The sequence below is a fragment of the Balaenoptera musculus genome, chromosome 9 (assembly GCF_009873245.2).
Source record: "Balaenoptera musculus isolate JJ_BM4_2016_0621 chromosome 9, mBalMus1.pri.v3, whole genome shotgun sequence".
Taxonomy (NCBI): domain Eukaryota; kingdom Metazoa; phylum Chordata; class Mammalia; order Artiodactyla; family Balaenopteridae; genus Balaenoptera; species Balaenoptera musculus.
In genome coordinates, this window is record NC_045793.1 from 98592720 (window position 1) to 98614154 (window position 21435).

A 21435-nucleotide genomic window follows, 5' to 3' on the forward strand; every position below is an offset into this window, starting at 1 on the left:
GGGTGTTGAAGTCTTCAGCTGTAATAGTGGATTCATCTGTTTCTCCCCGTAGTTCTATCAGTTTTTGCCTCATGTGTTTCTGAAGCTCTGTTGTTAGGTGCATACACATTAAGGATTGTTATGTTTTTATTATGTAATACCCCTCTTTAAAGTCAGTTTCTTATAGACAGCATATACTTGTGTCTTGAATTTTTTATCCAGTCTGACAGTTTTTGTCTTTTAATTGGTATATTCAGATGATTCACATTTAAAGTGATTATTGACATAGTTGGATTAATATTTACCATATTTGTAGTTATTTTCTTAATTTTTAAAAAAAAATTAATTAATTTTATTTATTTATTTTTGGCTGCGTTGGGTCTTCGTTGCTGTGCGCAGGCTTTCTCTAGTTGTGGCGAGCGGGGGCTACTCTTTTGTTGCGGTGCGCGGGCTTTCTCTAGTTGTGGCGAGCAGGGGCTACTCTTTTGTTGTGGTGCGCGGGCTTCTCATTGCGGTGGCTTCTCTTGTTGCGGAGTATGGGCTCTAGGCGCCACGGGCTTCAGTAGTTGTGGCACGTGGGCTCAGTAGTTGTGGCTCACGGGCTCTAGAGCGCAGGCTCAGTAGTTGTGGCGCACGGGCTTAGTTGCTCCGCGGCATGTGGGATCTTCCCAGACCAGGGCTTGAACCTGTGTCCCCTTCATTGGCAGGCGGATTCTTAACCACTACGCCACCAGGGAAGCCCTGTAATTGTTTTCTATTTGTTGCTCTTGTTCTTTGTTTGTTTTGTCTTCTACTCTATTTCTGCTTTATCTGGTTTTATTTGAACATTTTTATAATTCCATTGTTTCTCCTTAACATATCAATTATACTTCTTGTTTTTTTTGTTTTTTATTATTTTATTTATTTTATTTTTGGCTCCATTGGGTCTTCGTTGCTGCGTGCGGGCTTTTCTTTAGTTGCGGTGAGCAGGGGATACTCTTTGTTGTGGTGCGTGGGCGTCTCATTATGGTGGCTTCTCTTTATTTATTTATTTATTATACAGCAGGTTTTATTAGTTCTCTATTTTATACATATTAGTGCATATATGTCAATCCCAATCTCCCAGTTCATCCCACCACCACCACCACCATCCATGCCCCTGCTTTCCCCGTTTGGTGTCCATATGTTTGTTCTCTACACCTGTGTCTATTCCTGCCTTGCAAACTGGTTCATCTGTACCATTTTTCTAGATTCCACATAATGCGTATATGCATTAATATACGATATTTGTTTTTCTCTTTCTGGCTTTCTTCACTCTGTATGACAGTCTCTAGGTCCATCCACGTCTCTGCAGATGACCCAATTTCGTTCCTTTTTATGGCTGAGTAATATTCCTTTGTATATATATGTACCACATCTTCTTTACCCATTCGTCTGTTGATGAACATTTAGGTTGTTTCCATGACCTGGCTATTGTAAATAGTGCTGCAATGAACACTGGGGTGCATGTGTCTTTTTGAGTTATGGTTTTCTCTGGGTATATGTCCAGTAGTGGGATTGCTGGGTCATATGGTAGTTCTATTTTTAGTTTTTTAAGGAACCTCCATACTGTCTCCATAGTGGCTGTATCAATTTACATTCCCACCAGCAGTGCAAGAGGGTTCCCTGTTCTCCACACCCTCTTCAGTATTTGTTGTTTGTAGATTTTCTGATGATGCCCATTCTAACTGGTGTGAGGTGATACATTATTGTAGTTTTGATTTGCATTTCTCTAATGATTAGTGATGTTGAGCACCTTTTCATGTGTTTGTTGGCCATCTGTATGTCTTCTTTGGAGAAATGTCTATTTAGGCCTTCTGCCCACTTTTTGATTGGGGTGTTTGTTTTTTTAATATTGAGCTGCATGAGCTGTTTATATATTTTGGAGATTAATCCTTTGTCAGTTGCGTTGTTTGCAAATATTTTCTCCCATTCTGAGGGTTGTCTTTTCGTCTTGTTTGCAGTTTCCTTTGCTGTGCAAAAGCTTTTAAGTTTCATTAGGTCCCATTTGTTTATTTTTGTTTTTATTTCCATTACTCTAGGAAGTGGATCAAAAAAGATCTTGCTGTGATTTATGTCAGAGAGTGTTCTTCCTATGTTTTCCTCTAAGAGTTTTATAGTGCCCGGTCTTACATTTAGGTCTCTAATCCATTTTGAGTTTATTTTTGTGTATGGTGTTAGGGAGTGTTCTGATTTCATTCTCTTACATGTAGCTGTCCAGTTTTCCCCGCACCACTTATTGAAGAGACTGTCTTTTCTCCATTGTATATCCTTGCCTCCTTTGTCATAGTTTAGTTGACCATAGGTGCGTGGGTTTATCTCTGGGCTTTCTATCCTGTTCCATTGATCTATATTTCTGTTTTTGTGCCAGTACCATATTGTCTTGATGACTGTAGCTTTGTAGTATAGTCTGAAGTCAGGGAGTCTGATTCCCCCAGCTCCATTTTTTTCCCTCAAGACTGCTTTGGCTATTCGGGGTCTTTTGTGTCTCCATACAAATTTTAAGATTTTTTGTTCTAGTTCTGTTAAAAATGCCGTTGGTAATTTGATAGGGATTGCATTGAATCTGTAGATTGCTTTGGGTAGTATGGTCATTTTCACAATGTTGATTGTTCCAGTCCATGAACATGGTATATCTTTCCATCTGTTTGTGTCATCTTTGATTTCTTTCATCAGTGTCTTATAGGTTTCTGAGTACAGGTCTCTTACCTCCTTAGGTAGGTTTATTCCTAGGTATTTTATTCTTTTTGTTGCAATGGTGAATGGGATTGTTTCCTTAATTTCTCTTTCTGATCTTTCATTGTTAGTGTATAGGAATGCAAGAGATTTCTGTACATTAACTTTGTATCCTGCAACTTTACCAGATTCATTGATTAGCTCTAGTAGTTTTCTGATGGCATCTTTAGGATTATCTATGTATAGTATCATGGCATTTGCAAACAGTGACAGTTTTACTTCTTCTTTTCCAGTTAGTATTCCTTTTATTTCTTTTTCTTCTCTGATTGCCGTGGCTATGACTGCCAAAACCATGTTGAATAGTAGTGGCGAGAGTGGACATCCTTGTCTTGTCCCTGATCTTAGAGGAAATGCTTTCAGTTTTTCACCATTGAGAATGATGTTTGCTGTGGGTTTGTTGTATGTGGGCTTTATTATGTTGAGGTGAGTTCCCTCTGAGCCCACTTTCTGGAGAGTTTTTATCATGAATGGGTGTTGAATTTTGTCAGAAGCTTTTCTGTATCTATTGAGATGATCATATGGTTTTTATTCTTCAATTTGTTAATATGGTGTATCACATTGATTGATTTGCATATATTGAAGAATCTTTGCATCACTGGGATAAATCTCACTAGATATGGTGTATGAGCCTTTTAATGTGTTGTTGGATTCTGTTTGCTAGTATTTTGTTGAGAATTTTTGCATCTATATTCATCAGTGATATTGGTCTGTAGTATTCTTTTTTTATAGTATCTTTGTCTGGTTTTGGTATCAGGGTGATGGTGGCCTTGTAGAATGAGTTTGGGAGTGTTCCTTCTTCTGTAATTTTTTGGAAGAGTTTGAGAAGGATTGGTGTTAGCTCTTCTCTAAATGTTTGATAGAATTCACCTCTGAAGCCATCTGGTCCGGGACTTTTGTTTGTTGGAAGATTTTTAATCACACTTCCAACTCCGTAACTTGTGATTGGTCTATTCATATTTTCTGTTTCTTCTGGTTCAGTCTTGGAAGGTTATACCTTTCTAAGAATTTGTCCATTTCTTCCAGGCTGTCCATTTTATTGGTGTAGAGTTGCTTGTAGTAGTCTCTTATGATCCTTTGTATTTCTGTGGTGTCCATTGTAACTTTTCTGTTTTCATTGCTAATTTTATTGATTTGAGTCCGTCCCTTTTTTTCTTGATGAGTCTGGCTAAAGGTTTATCAATTTTGTTTATCTTCTCAAAGAACCAGCTTTTAGTTTTATTGATCTTTGCTACTGTTTTCTTTGTTTCTATTTCATTTATTTTTGCTCTGATCTTTATGATTTCTTTCCTTCTAATATCTTTGGGTTTTGTTTGTTCTTCTTTCTCTAGTTCCTTTAGGTGTAAGTTTAGATTGTTTATTTGAGATTTTTCTTGTTTCCTGAGGTAGGCTTGTATTGCTATAAACTTCCCTCTTAGAACTGCTTTTGCTGCATCCCATAGGTTTTGGATCGTCACGTTTTCATTGTCATTTGTCTCTAGGTATTTTTTGATTTCCTCTTTGATTTCTTCAGTGATCTCTTGGTTATTTAGTAATGTATTGTTTAGCCTCCCTGTGTTTGTGTTTTTTACGTTTTTTCCCCTGTAATTGATTTCTAATCTCATAGCGTTGTGGTCAGAAAAGATGCTTGATATGATTTCAGTTTTCCTAAATTTACTGAGGCTTGATTTGTGACCCAAGATGTGATCTGTCCTGGAGAATGTTCGGTGTGCACTTGAGGAGAAAGTGTAATCTACTGTTTTTGGATGGAATGTCCTATAAATATCAATTAAATCTATCTGATCTATTGTGTCATTTAAAGCTTGTGTTTCCTTATTAATTTTCTGTCTGGATGATCTTTCCATTGGTGTAAGTGGGGTGTTAAAGTCCCCCACTATTATTGTGTTACTGTCGACTTCCTCTTTTATAGCTGTTAGCATTTGCCTTATGTATCGAGTTGCTCCTGTGTTGGGTGCATATATATTTATAATTGTTATATCTTCTTCTTGGATTGATCCCTTGAGCATTATGTAGTGTCCTTCCTTGTCTCTTGTAACATTCTTTATTTTAAAGTCTATTTTATCTGATATGAGCATTGCTACTCCAGCTTTCTTTTGATTTCCATTTGCATGGAATATCTTTTTCCATCCCCTCACTTTCTGTATGTGTCCCTAGGTCTGAAGTGGGTCTCTTGTAGACAGCATATATATGGGTCTTGTGTTTGTATCCATTCAGCGAGCCTGTGTCTTTTGGTTGGAGCATTTAATCCATTCACATTTAAGGTAATTATTGATATGTATGTTCCTATTACCATTTTCTTAATTGTTATGGGTTTATTTTTCTAGGTCCTTTTCTTCTCTTGTGTTTCCCACTCAGAGAAGTTCCTTTAGCATTTGTCATAGAGCTGGTTTGTTGGTGCTGAATTCTCTTGGCTTTTGCTTGTCTGTAAAGCTTTTGATTTCTCCGTTGAATCTGAATGAGATCCTTGCTGTGTAGAGTAATCTTGTTTGTAGGTTCTTCCCTTTCATCACTTTAAATATATCGTGCCACTCCCTTCTGGCTTGTAGAGTTTCTGCTGAGAAATCAGCTGTTAACCTTATGGGAGTTCCCTTGTACGTTATTTGTTGTTTTTCCCTTGTTGTTTTTAATAATTTTTCTTTGTCTTTAATTTTTGTCCACTTGATTACTGTGTATCTTGGCGTGTTTCTCCTTGGGTTTATCCTGCCTGGGATTCTCTGTGCTTCCTGGACTTGGGTGGCTATTTCCTTTCCCATGTTAGGGAAGTTTTCGACTATAATCTCTTCAAATATTTTCTCGGGTCCTTACTCTCTCTCTTCTCCTCCTGGAACCCTATAATGCGAATGTTGGTGTGTTTAATGTTGTCCCAGAGGTCTCTTAGGCTGTCTTCATTTCTTTTCATTCTTTTTTCTTTGTTATCGTCCATGGCAGTGAATTCCACCATTCTGTCTTCCAGGTCACTTATCCGTTCTTCTGCCTCAGTTATTCTGCTATTGATTCCTTCTAGTGTATTTTTCATTTCAGTTATTGTGTTGTTCATCTCTGTTTGTTTGTTCTTTAATTCTTCTAGGTCTTTGTTAAACATTTCTTGCATCTTCTCAATCACTACCTCCATTCTTTTTCTGAGGTCCTGGATCATCTTCACTATCATTATTCTGAATTCTTTTTCTTGAAGGTTGCCTGTCTCCACTTCGTTTAGTTGTTTTTATGGGGTTTTATCTTGTTCCTTCATCTGTTACGTAGTCCTCTACCTTTTCATTTTGTCTGTCTTTCTGTGAATGTGGTTTTTGTTCCACAGGCTGCGGGATTATAGTTATTCTTGCTTCTGCTGTCTGCCCTCTGGTGGATGAGGCTATCTCAGAGGCTTGTGCAAGTTTCCTGATGTGAGGGACTGGTGATGGGTAGAGTTGGGTGTTGCTCTGGTGGGCAGAGCTCAGTAAAACTTTAATCCACTTGTCTGCTGATAGGTGGGTCTGAGTTCCCTCTCTGTTGGTTGTTTGGCCTGAGGTGACCCAGCACTGGCGCGTACAGGTTCTTTGGTGGGGCTAATGGCGGACTCTGGGAGGGCTCACGCCAAGGAGCACTTCCCAGAACTTCTGCTGCCAGTGTCCTTGTCCCCGCAGTGAGCCACAGCTACCCCCTGCCTCTGCAGGAAACCCTCCACCACTGGCAGATAGGTCTGGTTCAGTCTCCTATGGCATCACTACTCCTTCCCCTGGGTCCCGATGTGCACACTACTTTGTGTGTGCCCTCCAAGAGTGGAGTCCCTGTTTCCCCCAGTCCTGTCGAAGTCTTGCAATCAAATTCCGCTAGCCTTCAAAGTCTGATTCTCTGGGAATTCCTCCTCCCATTGCTGGATCCCCAGATTGGGAAGCCTGACGTGGAGCTCAGAACCTTCACTCCAGTGGGTGGACTTCTGTGGCATAATTGTTCTCCAGTTTGTGACTCACCCACCCAGCGGTTATGGGATTTGATTTTATTGTGATTGTGCCCCTCCTCCCGTCTCATTGCAGCTTCTCCTTTGTCCTTGGATATGGGGTATCTTTTTTGGTGAGTTCCAGTGTCTTCCTGTTGATGATTGTTCAGCAGTTAGTTGTGATTCCAGTGCTCTCACAAGAGGGAGTGAGCGCCTGTCCTTCTACTCCGCCATCTTGAACCCTGTGGCCCTCAATTATACTTCTTTATAAATATTTTTAGTGGTTGCCCTAGGGTTTGCTGTTTACATTTACAACTAATCTTAATCCGTTTTCAAATAACGCTACCTTGCTTCACAGGTAGTGCAGGTACCTTATAACCAAATTAATTACCCAATACATCTTGCTGTTTTTCTTTTGAACAAACTGTTATCTGTTAGATCAACTACAATAAGTAAAGTAGAAGGTATTATTTTACCTTTATTTATTTCTTCTCTCATGTTTTTTCCTTGATGTAGATCAATTTCTGACCAAATCATTTTCCTTCTCTCTGAATAAATTCTCTTAACATCTCCTGCCAGGTAATCGTGAAATCTCCCAATTTTTGTTTGTTTGAGAAAGTCTTTATTTCTCCTTCACTTTTGAAGGACAGTTTCACCAGATGTAGAATTGTAGGTTCGTGGGTTTTTCTTTCAATACTGAGTGTTTCACTCTTCTCTTGCTTGCATGGTTTCTGAAGAGAAGTTTGATATCGTTATTACCCCTTCTTCTATGTAGGTAAGGTGCTATTTGGTGTTTTCCTGTTGCTTACTTCAAGGTTTTCTCTTGGTCTTTGATTTTTTTGCAATTTGAATATGATATGCCTAGGTGTAGTTTTTGGTTTTGTTTTTTGTTTTGCTGTTTATCCTGCTTGATGTCCTCTGAGCTTCCTGGGTTTGTGGTTTGGTGTCTGACATTGAGGAAATTCTTAGCCATTATTGCTTCAAGTATTTCTTGTGTTTCTTTCTCCCCTTCTTTTCCTGGTAGTCCCACTACACATTTGTTATACCTTTTGTAATTTTCTATTGTTCAATATTCTATTCCTTTTTTTTTGGTTTGTTTTTTCCCTTCTTTTCTTTTTTCTATTTCCTTTTCAGTTTTGGGAGTTTTTACTGACATATCTCCAAGCTGTGTCCATCTACTGGTGAACGAATCAAAAGCATTCTTCATTTCTGTTGTAATGTTTTTGGTTTTTAACATTTCCCATTGATTTTTTTCCTTAGAATTTCCATCTCTTTGCTTACATCGCCGATCAGTTCTTGCATGATGTTCACTTTATTAGAGCCCTTAGCATGTTAATCATAGTTGTTTTAAATTCCTGGTCTGATAATTCCAAAATCTCTGCCATGAGTCTGGTTCTGATGCTTGCCGTGTATGTTCAGTGTTCTTTGCCTATTAGCATGCCTTGTAATTTTTTGTTGAAAGCTGGGTGTAGTGATTCAGGTAAAAGGAGCTGAGGTAAAGAGGCCTTCCTGCCTGGCCCCCAGAGTTTTGTCTCAAGCTTGTCCGTGCCCATGTCCAGACCTTGGTCAGTCCCCTTCTGGTGCGCCTCCCAGGCTGGCTCCTGTGGCTTCTCCCCGGGGGCTGTGATATTCTCTGTCCCCCGTTGCTCTCTCCAGTTTTGGGGGCAGCAGCTTGCCCTGTGACCTTGTTCTCTGATGGATCTGAGAAGACATGTTGATTTTTCAGTTCGTTCAGCTCTTTTCTTGTGAGGACAGGAGTGACGACGTCGAACTGGAGACAGGAAGTCTGTTGTCACCCTGTTAACAGTGATCTTAAACATTTGAGTTAGTGAGAGGATGAGAAATGTTGGCTGTAAGAGAAATCAGTAACCCGTTAAATCACATTTAAAAACTGTGTTAATCGGTGGAGATGTGACGTGAACACAGCTGATTCAGCACTGTGTCCGCACCGCACTTGGGGCCCTTTTCGTTGAGGTTTGTTAGCCAGGTGCTTCATGGCCTCGTGTCACTTCATTTCTCTATGCTCATCGCTCAGCTGCCTGGCCCTTCGTGACTTAACACGTTTTACTTTTAGCAGGTTGTGCAGAACCGTTGTTTCAGTTTCCAACCATGACCTGGAAACACAAGCCATCCTTGTCGGTCCTTTTATTTATTTTTCATTTTTATTTTTATCTTTTGGTCACACCATGTGCCTTGTGGGATCTTAGTTCCCCTATCAGAGATTGAACCAGGGCCCCCTGCAGTGGAAGCCTGGAGTCTTAACCACTGGCCCACCAGGGAAGTCCCTTGTCTGTCCTTTTAGAATCCAGATTTCACCGAACTAATTTTGCGGTGTCCTTTGCAGGCCTTTGATGACCACATTGATGCAGCCTGGTGGGAAGTGTGGGAGTGTTCTCCTCAGCCGGTGGAGATTTTGCTAAAAACCTGGAGCGCGCTGCCTTAGGAGCCCCCCCGCTGCGAGCCGGGGCTGCGGCCGAGGGGCCTGGTGGTGGGGATGCACGAGGCTCTCGCAGTGCTCTGCTGGCCCGTGGTGGTGTTGCCTCATCTTCCCTTTCTCACGGCACTTTGTCTCTCCACTTTCTTTCAGTACTTAGGTCAATTAACGTCCATCCCAGGATACCTGAATCCCTCCAGTAGGACTGAAATCCTGCATTACATAGACAATGCAAAGGTAACCCCATCTGCCCGACTCTGTCCTCCTAACCACCCTCAGCCTGCTCCATCTCCCAACCCTGACCTCTGACCCTCAGCCTGCTCCACCTCCCAACCCTGACCTCTGACCCTCAGCCTGCTCCACCTCCTAATGCTGACCTCTGACACTCAGTTTGCTCCACCTGCTAACCCTAACTTCTGACCCTCAGCCTGTTCTACCTCCTAACACTGACCTCTGACCCTCAGTTTGCTCCACCTCCTAACCCTGACTTCTGACCCTCGGCCTGTTCTACCTCCTAATGCTGACCTCTGACCCTCAGTTTGCTCTACCTCCCAACCCTGACCTCTGACCCTCAGTTTGCTCCACCTCCCACCCTGACCTCTGACCCTGTTTGCTCCACCTCCCAACCCTGACCTCTGACCCTGTTTTGCTCCACCTCCCAACCCTGACCTCTGACCCTCAGTTTGCTCCACCTCCCAGCCCTGACCTCTGACCCTCAGTTTGCTCCACCTCCTAACCCGACCTCTGACCGCCAGCCTGCTCCACCTCCTAACCCAACCTCTGACCCTCATTCTGCTCCACCTCTCAACCCCGACCTCTGACCCTCAATTTGCTCCACCTCCTAACCCCAACCTCTGACCCTTGTTCTCTGACACCAGCTCTTGGCCCTCTGACCTTGGGCCTTCATGGCCGTGAGGGATGACCCAGTCCCATCATGTCAAGGGTGCACTTGGCCCTTGGCTATCAAGACTGTTCCTCAGTCTGAACATGAACTTTCTTCTCCAGACTTGCTCCTGGTGGTTCTGGGCTGTTTCACAATTCACGTTTTCGAGATATCCAAACCACACGCCACAGGTCTGAGCCTAAAGGCGGTTCCAGAAGAACCCCCCACGTGGTTTGAGCACAGCAGTGCCCTGGGAGCGAGCGTGGCTGCTCTCAGGGGAGCAGCACCCTGCCCATGAGTCAGCACTGGCTGTGAGGGCTGCGTGTGCCACACACGGTACGGGGCCCCAGGGGAGCCCGTGGCCGGGCCCTGTGTTTCTGATGCTGTGTGCTTCCTTCCAGAGAGCCCACCAGCTCCCCGGACACCTGACCCAGGAGCATGACGCTGTCATCAGCCTGTCTGCCTACAACGTCAAGCTGGCCTGGAGGGACGGGGAGGACACCATCCTCAGGGTCCCCATCCATGACATCGCCGCCGTGTCCTACGTGCGGGATGACGCCTCACACCTGGTGGTCCTAAAGACAGGTATGGACCTGGGGAGTGGGGTCAGGAGGGTCCTTGGCAGATGCCGACCACGCCTCTGTCCTGAGGAGTGAGTCCGTGGATTTCACGGAGCTCTGGAGACAGTTTCTACAGCGGTGGGTCAGCCACTGCTGCCCACTGTGCCTGAGAGAAGCCCTCTGTCCAGAGAAGGGCAGTGACCCAGGAGGCTGTGAGGAACAGGTGCTGAGCTCAGCCACTGTCACTCAGCGCGGCCCCCGTCCGGGATGCTGGCATGGCCTCTGGCACCCAGGCCTGCTAGAGCCCCGGGCGCAGGTGGCTCCACAGGGTGAGGGTGGGCCTCAGCTCAGCCCAGCCAACATTCTGCCCCTGCCTTTGGCCAGGCAGTCTTCCCAAAGCGGGGGGAGCAAAGATGAGACCAGACCAGCAAGGAGCTCTCTGTCTGCGAGACGTTCTGAGTGTGTCCGTGTAGGAGAATCAGAGAGAACCTTAAACCAGCCGTCAGCTCCCCTCGCCCAGCCCACACCTCTCACCTGGCGATGAGGGTGCAGCGCCGCCTTACTTGGCACTGCGGACAGGCTGCCTGCGGGTCCAGAGCCCTGGCCTAAGTCCCTGAGAAATGAGGAGAGAAATCACGGTTTCACACATGCCGTGCCCTTCCGGCGGGCAGTTCTCAGGTTGTCGCTGTGGCACGGACCCATCCTGGGCTCCTTTAGGCACTGGCGGCGGCTGGGTTGGGCCCCAAAGGGCCGGTGGCGGGGCGTGAGGGTGGCCCACTGGACCGGCCTGGGTCGCACGCTGTGCTTCCGGCAGTGCAGAGTCGTATTTCTGCTTGAGGTCGTTAGTTCACGGGGATCCGAGGGCTTTTTAAGAGCCAGGGCCCTGGTGAGCTTTCCCATTACTGACTCCTCGAGCTTCAAGGAGGTTCCCGTGCAAGGGCCCGTGTGCACAGGTAACTGGAGCGGTTTGTGCAGGTGGCTGCCGGGATTACTACAGCCCCTCTCCTCTGGGTGGCTGTGGCTTAGTGTCCCCTCCGCAGCGTCACACACAGCACGGACGCACGCACGCACACTCCCCACACGTGCTTGTAACACCCAGGTACATCCTCGCACTCACATGCGCTCACACGGGTCCCACACACTCACACACTCTCATTCATACTTGCTAGTTCTCACGCACACTCACACACCCCTGCTCTGTCGTGCTGCACTTTGGAGCGAGGTCCCCTCTGTGCTCTGCTGGTTCCTCATTTCCCCGTATTGTGTTCAGTGAGCAGCTACCATTTAATGACAGGCATTATTTTCGGTTGAACAACATGAAGCTGCATTTTAATCTACAAAAATGACAATTGAAGGTGGCTCAAACTAGTAGAAAGTGTGTGACATGAATGATCTTGTTTAATCTCCACAGTAAACCTGTCAGGAGGATTCTGTTTACTTCCACTGCTGCTGGTGGCCTACCTGGGAGCAGATGGTCACCTGGTGGGTGGGTGGTGGCCGGCTGGTTGAGGAACTGGCTGTGTAACTGCTTCCATCAGTGCTGCCCAGTGCCGTGGTAGCTGCCGTGCCCTGCCAGGGGACTGTCCCCGCAGGAGGCCCGAGGCCGGGGGCCTCCCTAGGGACTGAGCAATGAGGAGAGCACTCTGGCTGCAGGCCTGCCGACGTTTTGGGCCGGTAGGAGGGAGCTGGCCCTGGGTTTCTTGTGTCCAGGACATTTCTCAGTGTTAACCATGGAGCAGATTACTAGGAAAACAGGTAACCGAGTTATTTCTAAGAGAATGAGCTCTGTAGGAGAAACTTTCCAAAAGATGAAAACCAGGACCCAGGGCTTGGAGAGCTTTCAAGTTAAAGGAAGAGAATGAATTCCGTGTCCTGGAGCGGCCTCCTCATTCTAGCGGATGGCCCTGAAGGGAAGCCTCCGGACCAGGGCCCTCCTGGTCCCTCAGAGGCCCCTGTGCCATCAGGCGTGCTGTGTGTCAGGTAATGCACGCGGCCGTCCTCAGCACAGGTGCCGGCAGTGGTAGCTAACACTTACTAAGTGCCTGCTACCCGCAGGCTGTCTGTGTGCCTCCTTCAACCCGGGCTATGCTGGCATTTGGGACAACATGGGGCCGGGGTAGGGGTCAGGTCTGGCTGCAGGAGGTTCCGCGTGGCAGGCAGAGCTCGGGGGGCATGGAGACATCTCGTTAAAGGATGTTTCTGCAGATGTAGGAGAGTGGACAGTGGATCTGAACCGGGACCTGTGGGGACGGCCTGTAGGACTGTGGCTGGATGCAGCTGGGGGACTGGAAGTGGGCTTGCTTTGCGTGGCTTTGGAGCCACATGCCTGCTTCCTTGAGAGCAGCCACGGGTGCGAGCCACAAAGCTACTAAAAATGTTCTAAAAAAGTAAAACGGAACAAGTGAAATCAACGTTACCAATGTATTTCATTTAGGTCTTTATGTCCAGACGTCACGTCAGCGAGGTCAGGGTAGCAGTCGCTAGTGAGCGCTCACTCAGTCTTCTTTGTCCTAACTGAGACCTTGTGGGTAGTTTCCACTTCGGGTGCCGCTCAGCACCTGTGGCCGTGGGTCTGTGGGACGGTGCAGTCCGGGCCTAACCCTGGGATTCACGGGCTCAGCCTCCGCACAGGGTGCGGCCAGCCCTGCCCTCAGAGCCCCGGTCTTTGCAGGCCCATCCGCCCCCAGCATGGCTGTTCCTGCCTGGGCTCCCGTCTCTCAGCCGTGTCTGAGCTTCGGGTGGTCTCCCTCCTGGGTGGGCTCGCGCTGAGCTACCCGGCAATCAGGGGAGCGAAACCTTCACCTCCACTTCCTGCTCCCTGGTGTGTCCGAGCATCCGCTCAGACAGGCCTGGAGCCCTGTTCCTGAAGAAGCTTCCTGGGCCCCAGGCCCCCCTTCCCACTTCAGGAATCCCCCTCGCGTCCCACAAGACCTTACGTGTGAGGAGGCGGTGTGGTAGTGTTAGGAACACAGGCAGGGGCTCTCACGTCTAGATCCCTACCTGGCTTCTGCCCCTCACGCACCCTCGGGCCTGGCGCTCTGCCCCCTGTGCCTCGTTTCCCCATCTCTTGTCAGGACTGTGTATTAACCTTGTCACTAGAACCCTGTGATGCTTGCTTTTGTGTCGATCAAAAGCAGCTGAATATTAGCAGTTCTGTATCTCAGCCTAAGATACTCGCACTGTCTTTGGCAAAGATGCTGGAGGGTCATGTAAGGTGACGGCTCTGAGTGGGCAGTGGCAGGGGAGTGAGGATGGGAGGGTGCTCTTGTGAAGGGAAGGTGACGAGGGGGGTGCGCCTGGCTCGGCCTGTTCCCACCTGAGTCAGGTAGGGGCCGCCCAGAGCCTGCTGTTGAGCTCCCACACCTGCCCTAACCTGCCACGGTGTTGACTTCCCAGCCCAGGACCCCGGCATCTCCCCCAGCCAGAGTTTGTGTGCAGAAAGTTCCAGAGGCCTCACCGCAGGCTCCCTGTCGGAGAGCGGAGTGGGGCCTGTGGAGGCATGCTGCCTGGTGATCCTGGCCGCGGAGAGCAAGGTGAGCAGGGTTGGCAGCTGGTACCCAGGCCCTGCCCACGGCCTGCCCATCCCCCCCATGTCCTGACCCAGCCCCACCTACAGCTTGCCCAGGCTCCACCCACAGCAGAGCCAGCCCCGCCTATATCCTGATCCAGCCCCGCATAGCACCTGACCCAGGTCCCACCCCAGGTCCCACTGGCTCCCAGTCCGCTGGTTCGTTCTTCTCTTGGTGGGCCTCACCCCTCCCTTCCCCACACTGACGGGGGCCGTGGTCTGTACCCCAGGCTGTGCCCTTGGGGAAGATGCTTGGGAGTGGGGAGCTGGGGCTTGGGGCCCCACCTCGGCCACCCAAGAGCCACCAGCCTCGGGGAGCCCCTTGATACCCTTCTGTTAAGCTTTCACATCTGTGAGACCAAAGCAGGGCCGCCCCGCCTTAGGTAGCCTCTGATCTGCATCCCTTCTCCCCAGCCCCACCCACCCTCCCGCTGGGAAGTTCTTCCTCATGGGGCCGCCTCACTGGCCTGTCCCCACTGGAAGCTCCTGCAGACACTGCCCCGTGTCCCAGGGGCAGAGCCGCCCCAGATGGGACCCTGCGTTAACGGCACACATGTGAAACAGTTGCGCGGTGTCAGGAGTGCCGTCCGTGTGACCTGGCACGGGTGCTGTTCCCTCCCTGCCCCTTTCCCGTGGCTGGGACAGGAGTGGGGAGACGGCGCTGGCTGGAAGGGCGGTGGAGGAGGAGGGCCGGCAGCTGACGCTCTCGCGGGTCCAGCCCGCTTCCTGGGTGTGGGCTGGTGTCCTTGCGGCCCCGTTGGGCAGTGGGAGGCGTCAGGCCCTCGGGGCAGGTGTTCGTTCTGCATCTGCGGTGTCGGATGCCCGGAAGCTGCCCAGGAAGGCTCCGCATTGTCCTCCATTGGCAGGTCGCCGCAGAAGAGCTGTGCTCCCTACTCGGCCAGGTCTTCCAGATCGTGTACACGGAGTCCACCATCGACTTCCTGGACAGAGCCATATTTGACGGGGCCTCGACACCCACCCACCACCTGTCCCTTCACAGTGGTACGTGCGCAAGAGGGCCCCGCCGCCCCTTCCTACCAGGGCTCACTCTGCCGCGAGCTCTTCCCGGGACAACACCTGGGCAGCCTTGTTGTGCGGTGACCCTGTGGCCAGCGTCCCGGGGGGTTTGAGCCGACGCCCTTTGTTCCCAGACTTCACTGTTCACGTTAATCTGCAAGTTTAGTCAGGCACACATGTTCCCCCCACTCCCTGCTTTAGGCCACCTGGTGGCTTCCTGCGTAACTTTGGGGGGCCGGAAACACTTTTTCTGGAACCACACCTGGCCAAAATCACTTTACCAAACTTAGAACCCAGGGCCGGGCGGGGCTCCCAGCGCTGGGGCTGAGAGTGGGTATGGGGCCCCTTCCAAGACGAGGCCTGCCCGGGGCGGGGTGGGGGGCAGTGGCAGGAAGAGCAAGGGGCCCGAAGGCGGTGCAGCCGGCCCAGCGCTCAGAGCCACTTCCTCCGTGTGGGCATCTGGGGAGCGTTTTCCGGAATCTGTGAGCACGCACGAGATGCTTCCTTTGAGTGGTAGCCCACTTGAGCTCAATCTTCTAAACACCAGCGGCATCCACTTTTCAAATGCTTAGTATACCGAGGACCCGTGGCTTCCGTCAGTCAGGTGGACGGAAAGAAAGGTATTGGAGACAGCGCAGCGGTAGCCTCCGTGGCAGGCAGCCTCTGGTCTTTCCGTGGAGAGTCCGGCCCTGCACGCGCCCCTGGCGGCTCACGCGTCTCCACGAACAGCGCAGAACCCTCTGCGTGCTGACGAAGCTGAGGGGGCTTTCTGAGGAAGGGCTGGCTCTCTCACCTCCTCCTGGTCTCGCTGTTCATGCTGGAGCCGCCACAGCACTGCAGAGACAGCCCGGCGAGGCCGGCAGTCTGTCCTCAGGGGCAGGTGGGGAGGTTGAGGCCCAGAGGCCCGCGGCTTCCCCAGTGGGTAGCAGGTGGTTTACTGAGCTATATTTAAACGTTCAGCTTTAGTGTGATTGCTTTGGCCCTTGTGCATTGAAATTTCCAGTAGTGGTTTTTTTTTAATAAGCTTTTTTACTAAAAAGTACACAGATCGCAATTATACTGTTAAATGAGTTTTCACGAGGTAAACACAGGATGTTCAGCCTACCCGCGTGGGCTTCCTTCCTGCCGGCCTCCTCTCTGCGTGGGTGTCCTTTGTCCCCCAGCCCTCAGGTCTCCCTCTGGGGCCCAGGCACACCCGCACTCACACCACGTGTGCACATGCACCCACCACATACATCACACACGCGGCACACGTATGTACATCACATCACACGCGTGCACACACTCCACACAGCACACACGCTCACGTCCTCACAGACACTTGACGCACACGAGCGTGCACACTAGAGGCTCACAGCATACACACTCCCCATGCATGCACACTCTCAGACACGCGTCCTCTGCTGGTTTCTGCCTCGGGGCCTTCCTTGCCGGGTCAGTTCTCTCCTGCTGCTGTGACAGGTCACCCCGACTGAGCAGCTTGAGCCACACAGACTTAGTCTCTCACGGTTCTGTAGGTTCGAGCCCACCGTGGGTCTCACTGGCTCAAATCAGGGTGCGGGCCAGCGGCCTTCCTCCTGAGACTCCAGGGAGAAGCTGTTTCCTGCCTTTTCCAGCTTCCCGCGGCCTTCCTCCCTCCACGGTCACAGCCATGGTGGCATCTCTGACCTCCTGTTGTCGCAGCTCCGTGCGGCCCCTCCCCCTCCACACCGAAGGGCCAGGGGCACACGTCAAGCCCCCTCAGATAGCCCAGGGCGTCTTCCTGTCTCAGGGTCAGCTGCCCAGCAACCTCCAGCCCCGTCGCCACGTCACCTGGCACGTGCACCTGGGGTTTGGACGGGGGCATCTTGGGGCCATTATTGTGCTCACTGCACACTTCTCTCCCACTGCCAGAAACGTCCCTTTTCTCTCCCTGTCCCCTCCCCACTCCCACGTTTTCTGATCCCTTTTCTCTTAAAGCTTCGCTTGCTGCATGTGATGGTGCCTCGGCGTTCCTCCTCGTCTGTGTCACACGGACCTTAGGTCATCTCTTTGGTGTTGCCCAAGTAGCTGCTGTGTACCAGGCCCTTTGCTGGTCTGAGGGTCTCAGGCACCCTGAGACCCCCTGTCTGTCCTCGGGGAGCAGCCTTCCCCGTATGGAGCCTGGCTGGGTCCAGGGTGGGGCTCAGACCTGCCGGCTCTGATCGTGGCTTCTGCCCTCGCCAGCTGTGTGGCATGGGGCAAGTTGCATAACCTCTCTGATTCAGTTCCTCATCTAAAAGTTGGAGCAGTGGTGATACCTGCTGGGATCAGAGAAGACAAAGTAGCACAGCCCCTAGGACGCTGCCGGACGTGGTGCCCACATCTACCAGTGGTGCTTCTCTTGTCCTGGCCATTGGGAAGCCCTCTCCAGCCCCGCCACATGGCACATCCTCCGAGAACCAGAGCATTGTCCTGCCTCCTGCCCAGCCCTGCAGCAGATGGTGCATCTCACAAGACCCCCAGGAGGAGCAGGCGCGGGTGCAGCCCAGGGGCCTGGCCGGCTCTGCCCACGAAGGCCTGCAGGCTCCCCATCGCCAGGGCTCTGCGTCTCCTGCTTAGAGCTTGGACACTGGACTCAGTGCCCCCTCCCTCACGTAACCAGAAGCTTCTGTGTTCTGCACTTTCTGCACAGACGACTCTTCCACAAAGGTGGACATGAAGGAGTCCTATGAGGCGGAAGCCAGCACTTTGTGAGTACCCCGCCCTGGTGGTGCCAGCATGGCTGCCTGGCTCCACCCTCCTCGTCGGTATCCCTCCCCCCACCCCTGCCCCCTTCAGGAGCCTTCCAGTGAGTGGGCTCCCCAGGGTCACACCAGTGACATCATCGCTCCACTGAGACCCTGCTAGGCTGAGGGCCCCTTCTGGGTCCTTCCCTGCACGTGTCTTTCTCTGTCCGGCCCCGAGCCCCTCCCTCCATGACAGGCCCCCTCCTCCTCTCAGACCCTGGCCCTAATTGGGCCCCCGTGGGGGTCGAGGGTGCAGGCGTGGGGGTCGAGGGTGCAGGCAAGGGGCAGGGCTGGGGGGCCGCCCACCCACGGCTCGGCTCGCGTCCTTGCAGCTCCTTCCCCGAGTGTGCGCATGCAGGCGGCGTGTCGCCCTTGTCCTTCTGCATGCAGACGGCGCCCCACGCCAAGACGGTCAGTGAGAGCGAGCTGAGCGCCACGGCCGCCGAGCTGCTGCAGGACTACATGCTCACGGTACGCCACCCGCCGCCGTCAGGAGACCCCGGCCCCAGAGGGCCCACGTGCTCTAGCAGGCCTGTGCTGGGGCCGGCGGGCCTTGGGGTTAGAATCTCCCTGCAGGGGTGGGGCAGGGTGGGGGGGGAGGATGAAGGCGTGCTTCTCTGTGGGTGGGGCTGGGGTTGAGCGTGGGCGCCTTGCTTGCAACTGGGCCTCACTGCCTTTCCCTCCAGGTTAGTCTTTGGGGAGGGCGTGAGTTGGCCAAGGCCTGAGCATGTGGGCTGCTCTGGCCTCGGGGGCTGGACCACAGGCCTGTCCCTGGGTCTCTGGTGGTGGACGGTAGCAGAGGACTGGGTCACTCCTGGAAGGGCCAGATGGGCCTTGTCATCGCTCAGCAGATTCTTTTCCCCCCATCCCCCGACTTCACGTGATGTTCTCATTAGAAACTTGGTCAACTGGCTGAGCATCACTCTGGGCTCCAGGGTGCTGGTCGCTGCCCCCGGCAGTGGTGTGCAGACGCGCCCTCCGCCCGCTTGCGGTCAGCCTGGCCAGCTGCGGCTGCAGGTTAGGGCGGACAGTGCGGGCGCCTCTCTCTCCTGCCGGCCGGAGCAGTGGAGCTGCAGGTCCTCTGGGGTCGCGTGGGGTGTGGGCAGGGGGGGCGGCAGCGCGGGTCACCACCCCGCCCCGGGCCCGGCTCTCTCGGCAGCTGCGCACCAAGCTGTCATCGCAGGAGATCCAGCAGTTCGCGGCGCTGCTGCACGAGTACCGCGATGGAGCCTCGGTGCACGAGTTCTGCATCAACCTGCGGCAGCTCTACGGGGACAGCCGCAAGTTCCTGCTGCTCGGTGAGCGCTCGACGGACGGGGGCGCCGTGAGGAATGGGGCCAGCCAGCAAGGCCTGAGTGATGCGGCTGGGAGGGCTCGTCCCAGTGACGGGCGGGGACCTGCCCCCGGGGAAGCGGGAGGGGCCGCACGGGAGCCAGGCTGAGGGGGAGGTGGGCGCCACGCTGCCTGGAGAGGGCCGGGGGAGGCTCTTCAAGGGAGGTGGCGCTTGAGCAGGTTTGGGAGGGTGGGCGGGAGCTTGCTGGGTGGAGGAGTGAAGACGCCATTCCCAGTGAAGAACGGCCTTAGCCGAGGCCCCGAGAGCTTAGCACGCGGAGTCAGTGCGCGGAGTCAGTGCGGTGGGCGGGTGCTCAGGGCCTGCCGCGGACAGGGCCCTGGATGGCTGCGCACGCGCGCGAGGCCGGTAGCGCCTCTGCTTTCCCCACGCTGACGCCGGAGAACACGGCTGGTTGACGGTGGCTGGTGGAGGCTCCTGGGTCCTGGCTCTGCCCCCAATGGTCCGATGAGGGCGCACTGCTCACGGGGGCTGAAGGGCTGGAGGCGGACCTGCTGCGTCCAGTCCGAGCTCTTGCTGACCCCAGTGCCCCCTGGAGTCAGTCGCCAGCCAGGGCTGGGCTCCACGGCCCCTGTTCGTATTGTTCTCGCATAGGAGGGGGTGTCTTTCCAGGAAGTGGGTGGTCACCCGGGCGCTGGGAGCACGGCTGGGCGGCGGGGCCAGTGCTCGGAGCCCGGCGTCAGCCTCCCCTCCGCCCTCTCCTCTCCTCTCCCCTCCTCTCCTCCATCTGGAAACCTGTGCAATGGGGCTTCTGTGAGGACTCAGGGGAGTGACGTGAGGGTGTGGCTCCCGGCCCACGCCTGCCCCGCTGCAGAGGCAGGGCCGGGCCAGGGCCCACGACACCTGCCAGGGTCGGGCCAGACGCGGGCGAGTGGTGGGGTGGTCCCCCCAGGCCGTGGGCTTTGTGCGGGAGCCGCAGGGTCAGGTGTGCCGTGTGTGTGCAGGTCTGCGGCCCTTCATCCCTGAGAAGGACAGCCAGCACTTCGAGAACTTCCTGGAGACCATCGGGGTGAAGGACGGCCGCGGCATCATCACCGACAGCTTCGGCAGGTACCGACGGGCCATGAGCTCCACCTCCACCTCCACCTCCAACGGGAACAGGGCCGCGGGCAGCTCTGACGACCAGTCCGCGCCCTCGGAGGGGGACGAGTGGGACCGCATGATCTCGGACATCAGCAACGACATCGAGGCGCTGGGCTGCAGCATGGACCAGGACTCGGCCTGATGGCGCCGGGACCCCTGCCAGCCGCCCTCCCCGTGCGGGGCCCCGGGCGCAGGTGGCTCTACTGTGAAGGAGGCACCCTGGTGCTGGGGCGGAAGGCCGCGCTGCGCCCCCCTGCATGCCACCCTGCCTCGGGAGGGGGTCCTGTCAGCCAGACCCCGGACAGCTGTCATTTTGCACATGACGTTTCTATTGAAACTCTCAGAGACCTTAAAAGAAGTTTACTGCAATGTGAATAATTTATCTCTGCTAGCGTGTTCCTGCTCCAGTGGGGTAGGAGCCGGGGTGTGCGCTCTGGCCTCTGTCTGAGACCCGCACGCCCAGGCTGGGCACAGTGGGCTGGGCACTCATGCCCGCTGCCTAAGGGGAGGGCCTGATTTGGGGTTGTGCACACAGGGCAGAGAGCAGGTGTCCTAAGCACACGTGGACGTGAACATCAGGCCCCGCTGGCGGGACCTGGGCACTGGGCTGTCTGGGGGGCGCTGGCTGTCCTCCCCCCTCACCCAGGCCCCAGTCCCCGGCTCTCATCCAGTGTCATGGTGGTCTCCACAGCAGACCTGCACACCACCCCTTCACCAGAAGTGCCGTCCCCACCCTGAGAGTGCGTCGTCTTGGAGCCCAGGGTCCCCGGTCGTCAGGAAGGCCAGTGGGGGGGCACTGTGCCCACCCCTTCAAGGCCGTTTGCCTCGGTCCCCCTTAGGACATGGGGAGGCAGTGGTGGTGACCCCAGGGCAGGGCCGTCGGGTTGCAGGCTGGGGCCTGGTCACTGCTGTGTGGGCGCGGGAGGGCCCAGCTCCAGGATTGCTTCCTCGCCCGCAAGACGCCTGCGCATTGCTGTGAGGCCCCTGACCGCGTGTGTGGGAAGCACCAGGCTCAGCAGGGTGGGTACTTGAGCCCCCAGGAGGGAGGGCAGGGCCGTGGGCTCTCGGTGAGGCCGTGTGGGAACCAGGCAGGGGTCTGCAGCCCCCTAGGCTCCCCCCCTGCTGAGGGGTGGGGCAGGATGGGAGGAA

The 21435-nt window shown here is 53.0% G+C and overlaps 1 protein-coding gene across 6 annotated transcripts in view; it reads left to right on the forward strand.

Annotated features, from left to right (window-relative positions):
* The window catches only part of CCM2 (CCM2 scaffold protein), a 60449-nt gene extending 39781 nt beyond the window's left edge, over positions 1-20668 (forward strand). For 5 of the 6 annotated variants that reach the window (XM_036863418.1, XM_036863416.1, XM_036863417.1 and 2 more), the window contains 8 exons: positions 9231-9314; positions 10362-10545; positions 13917-14053; positions 14955-15090; positions 17759-17816; positions 18185-18323; positions 19012-19150; positions 20148-20661. In XM_036863418.1, coding sequence (XP_036719313.1) covers positions 9231-9314; positions 10362-10545; positions 13917-14053; positions 14955-15090; positions 17759-17816; positions 18185-18323; positions 19012-19150; positions 20148-20428 — 1158 coding nt within the window. In that variant the 3' untranslated portion in view covers positions 20429-20661. Of the gene's footprint in view, positions 1-9230; positions 9315-10361; positions 10546-13916; positions 14054-14954; positions 15091-17758; positions 17817-18184; positions 18324-19011; positions 19151-20147 lie in introns of all 6 variants that reach the window. The other variant, XM_036863419.1, reaches the window with a different exon arrangement.
* The last annotated feature ends 767 nt before the right edge of the window (positions 20669-21435 follow it).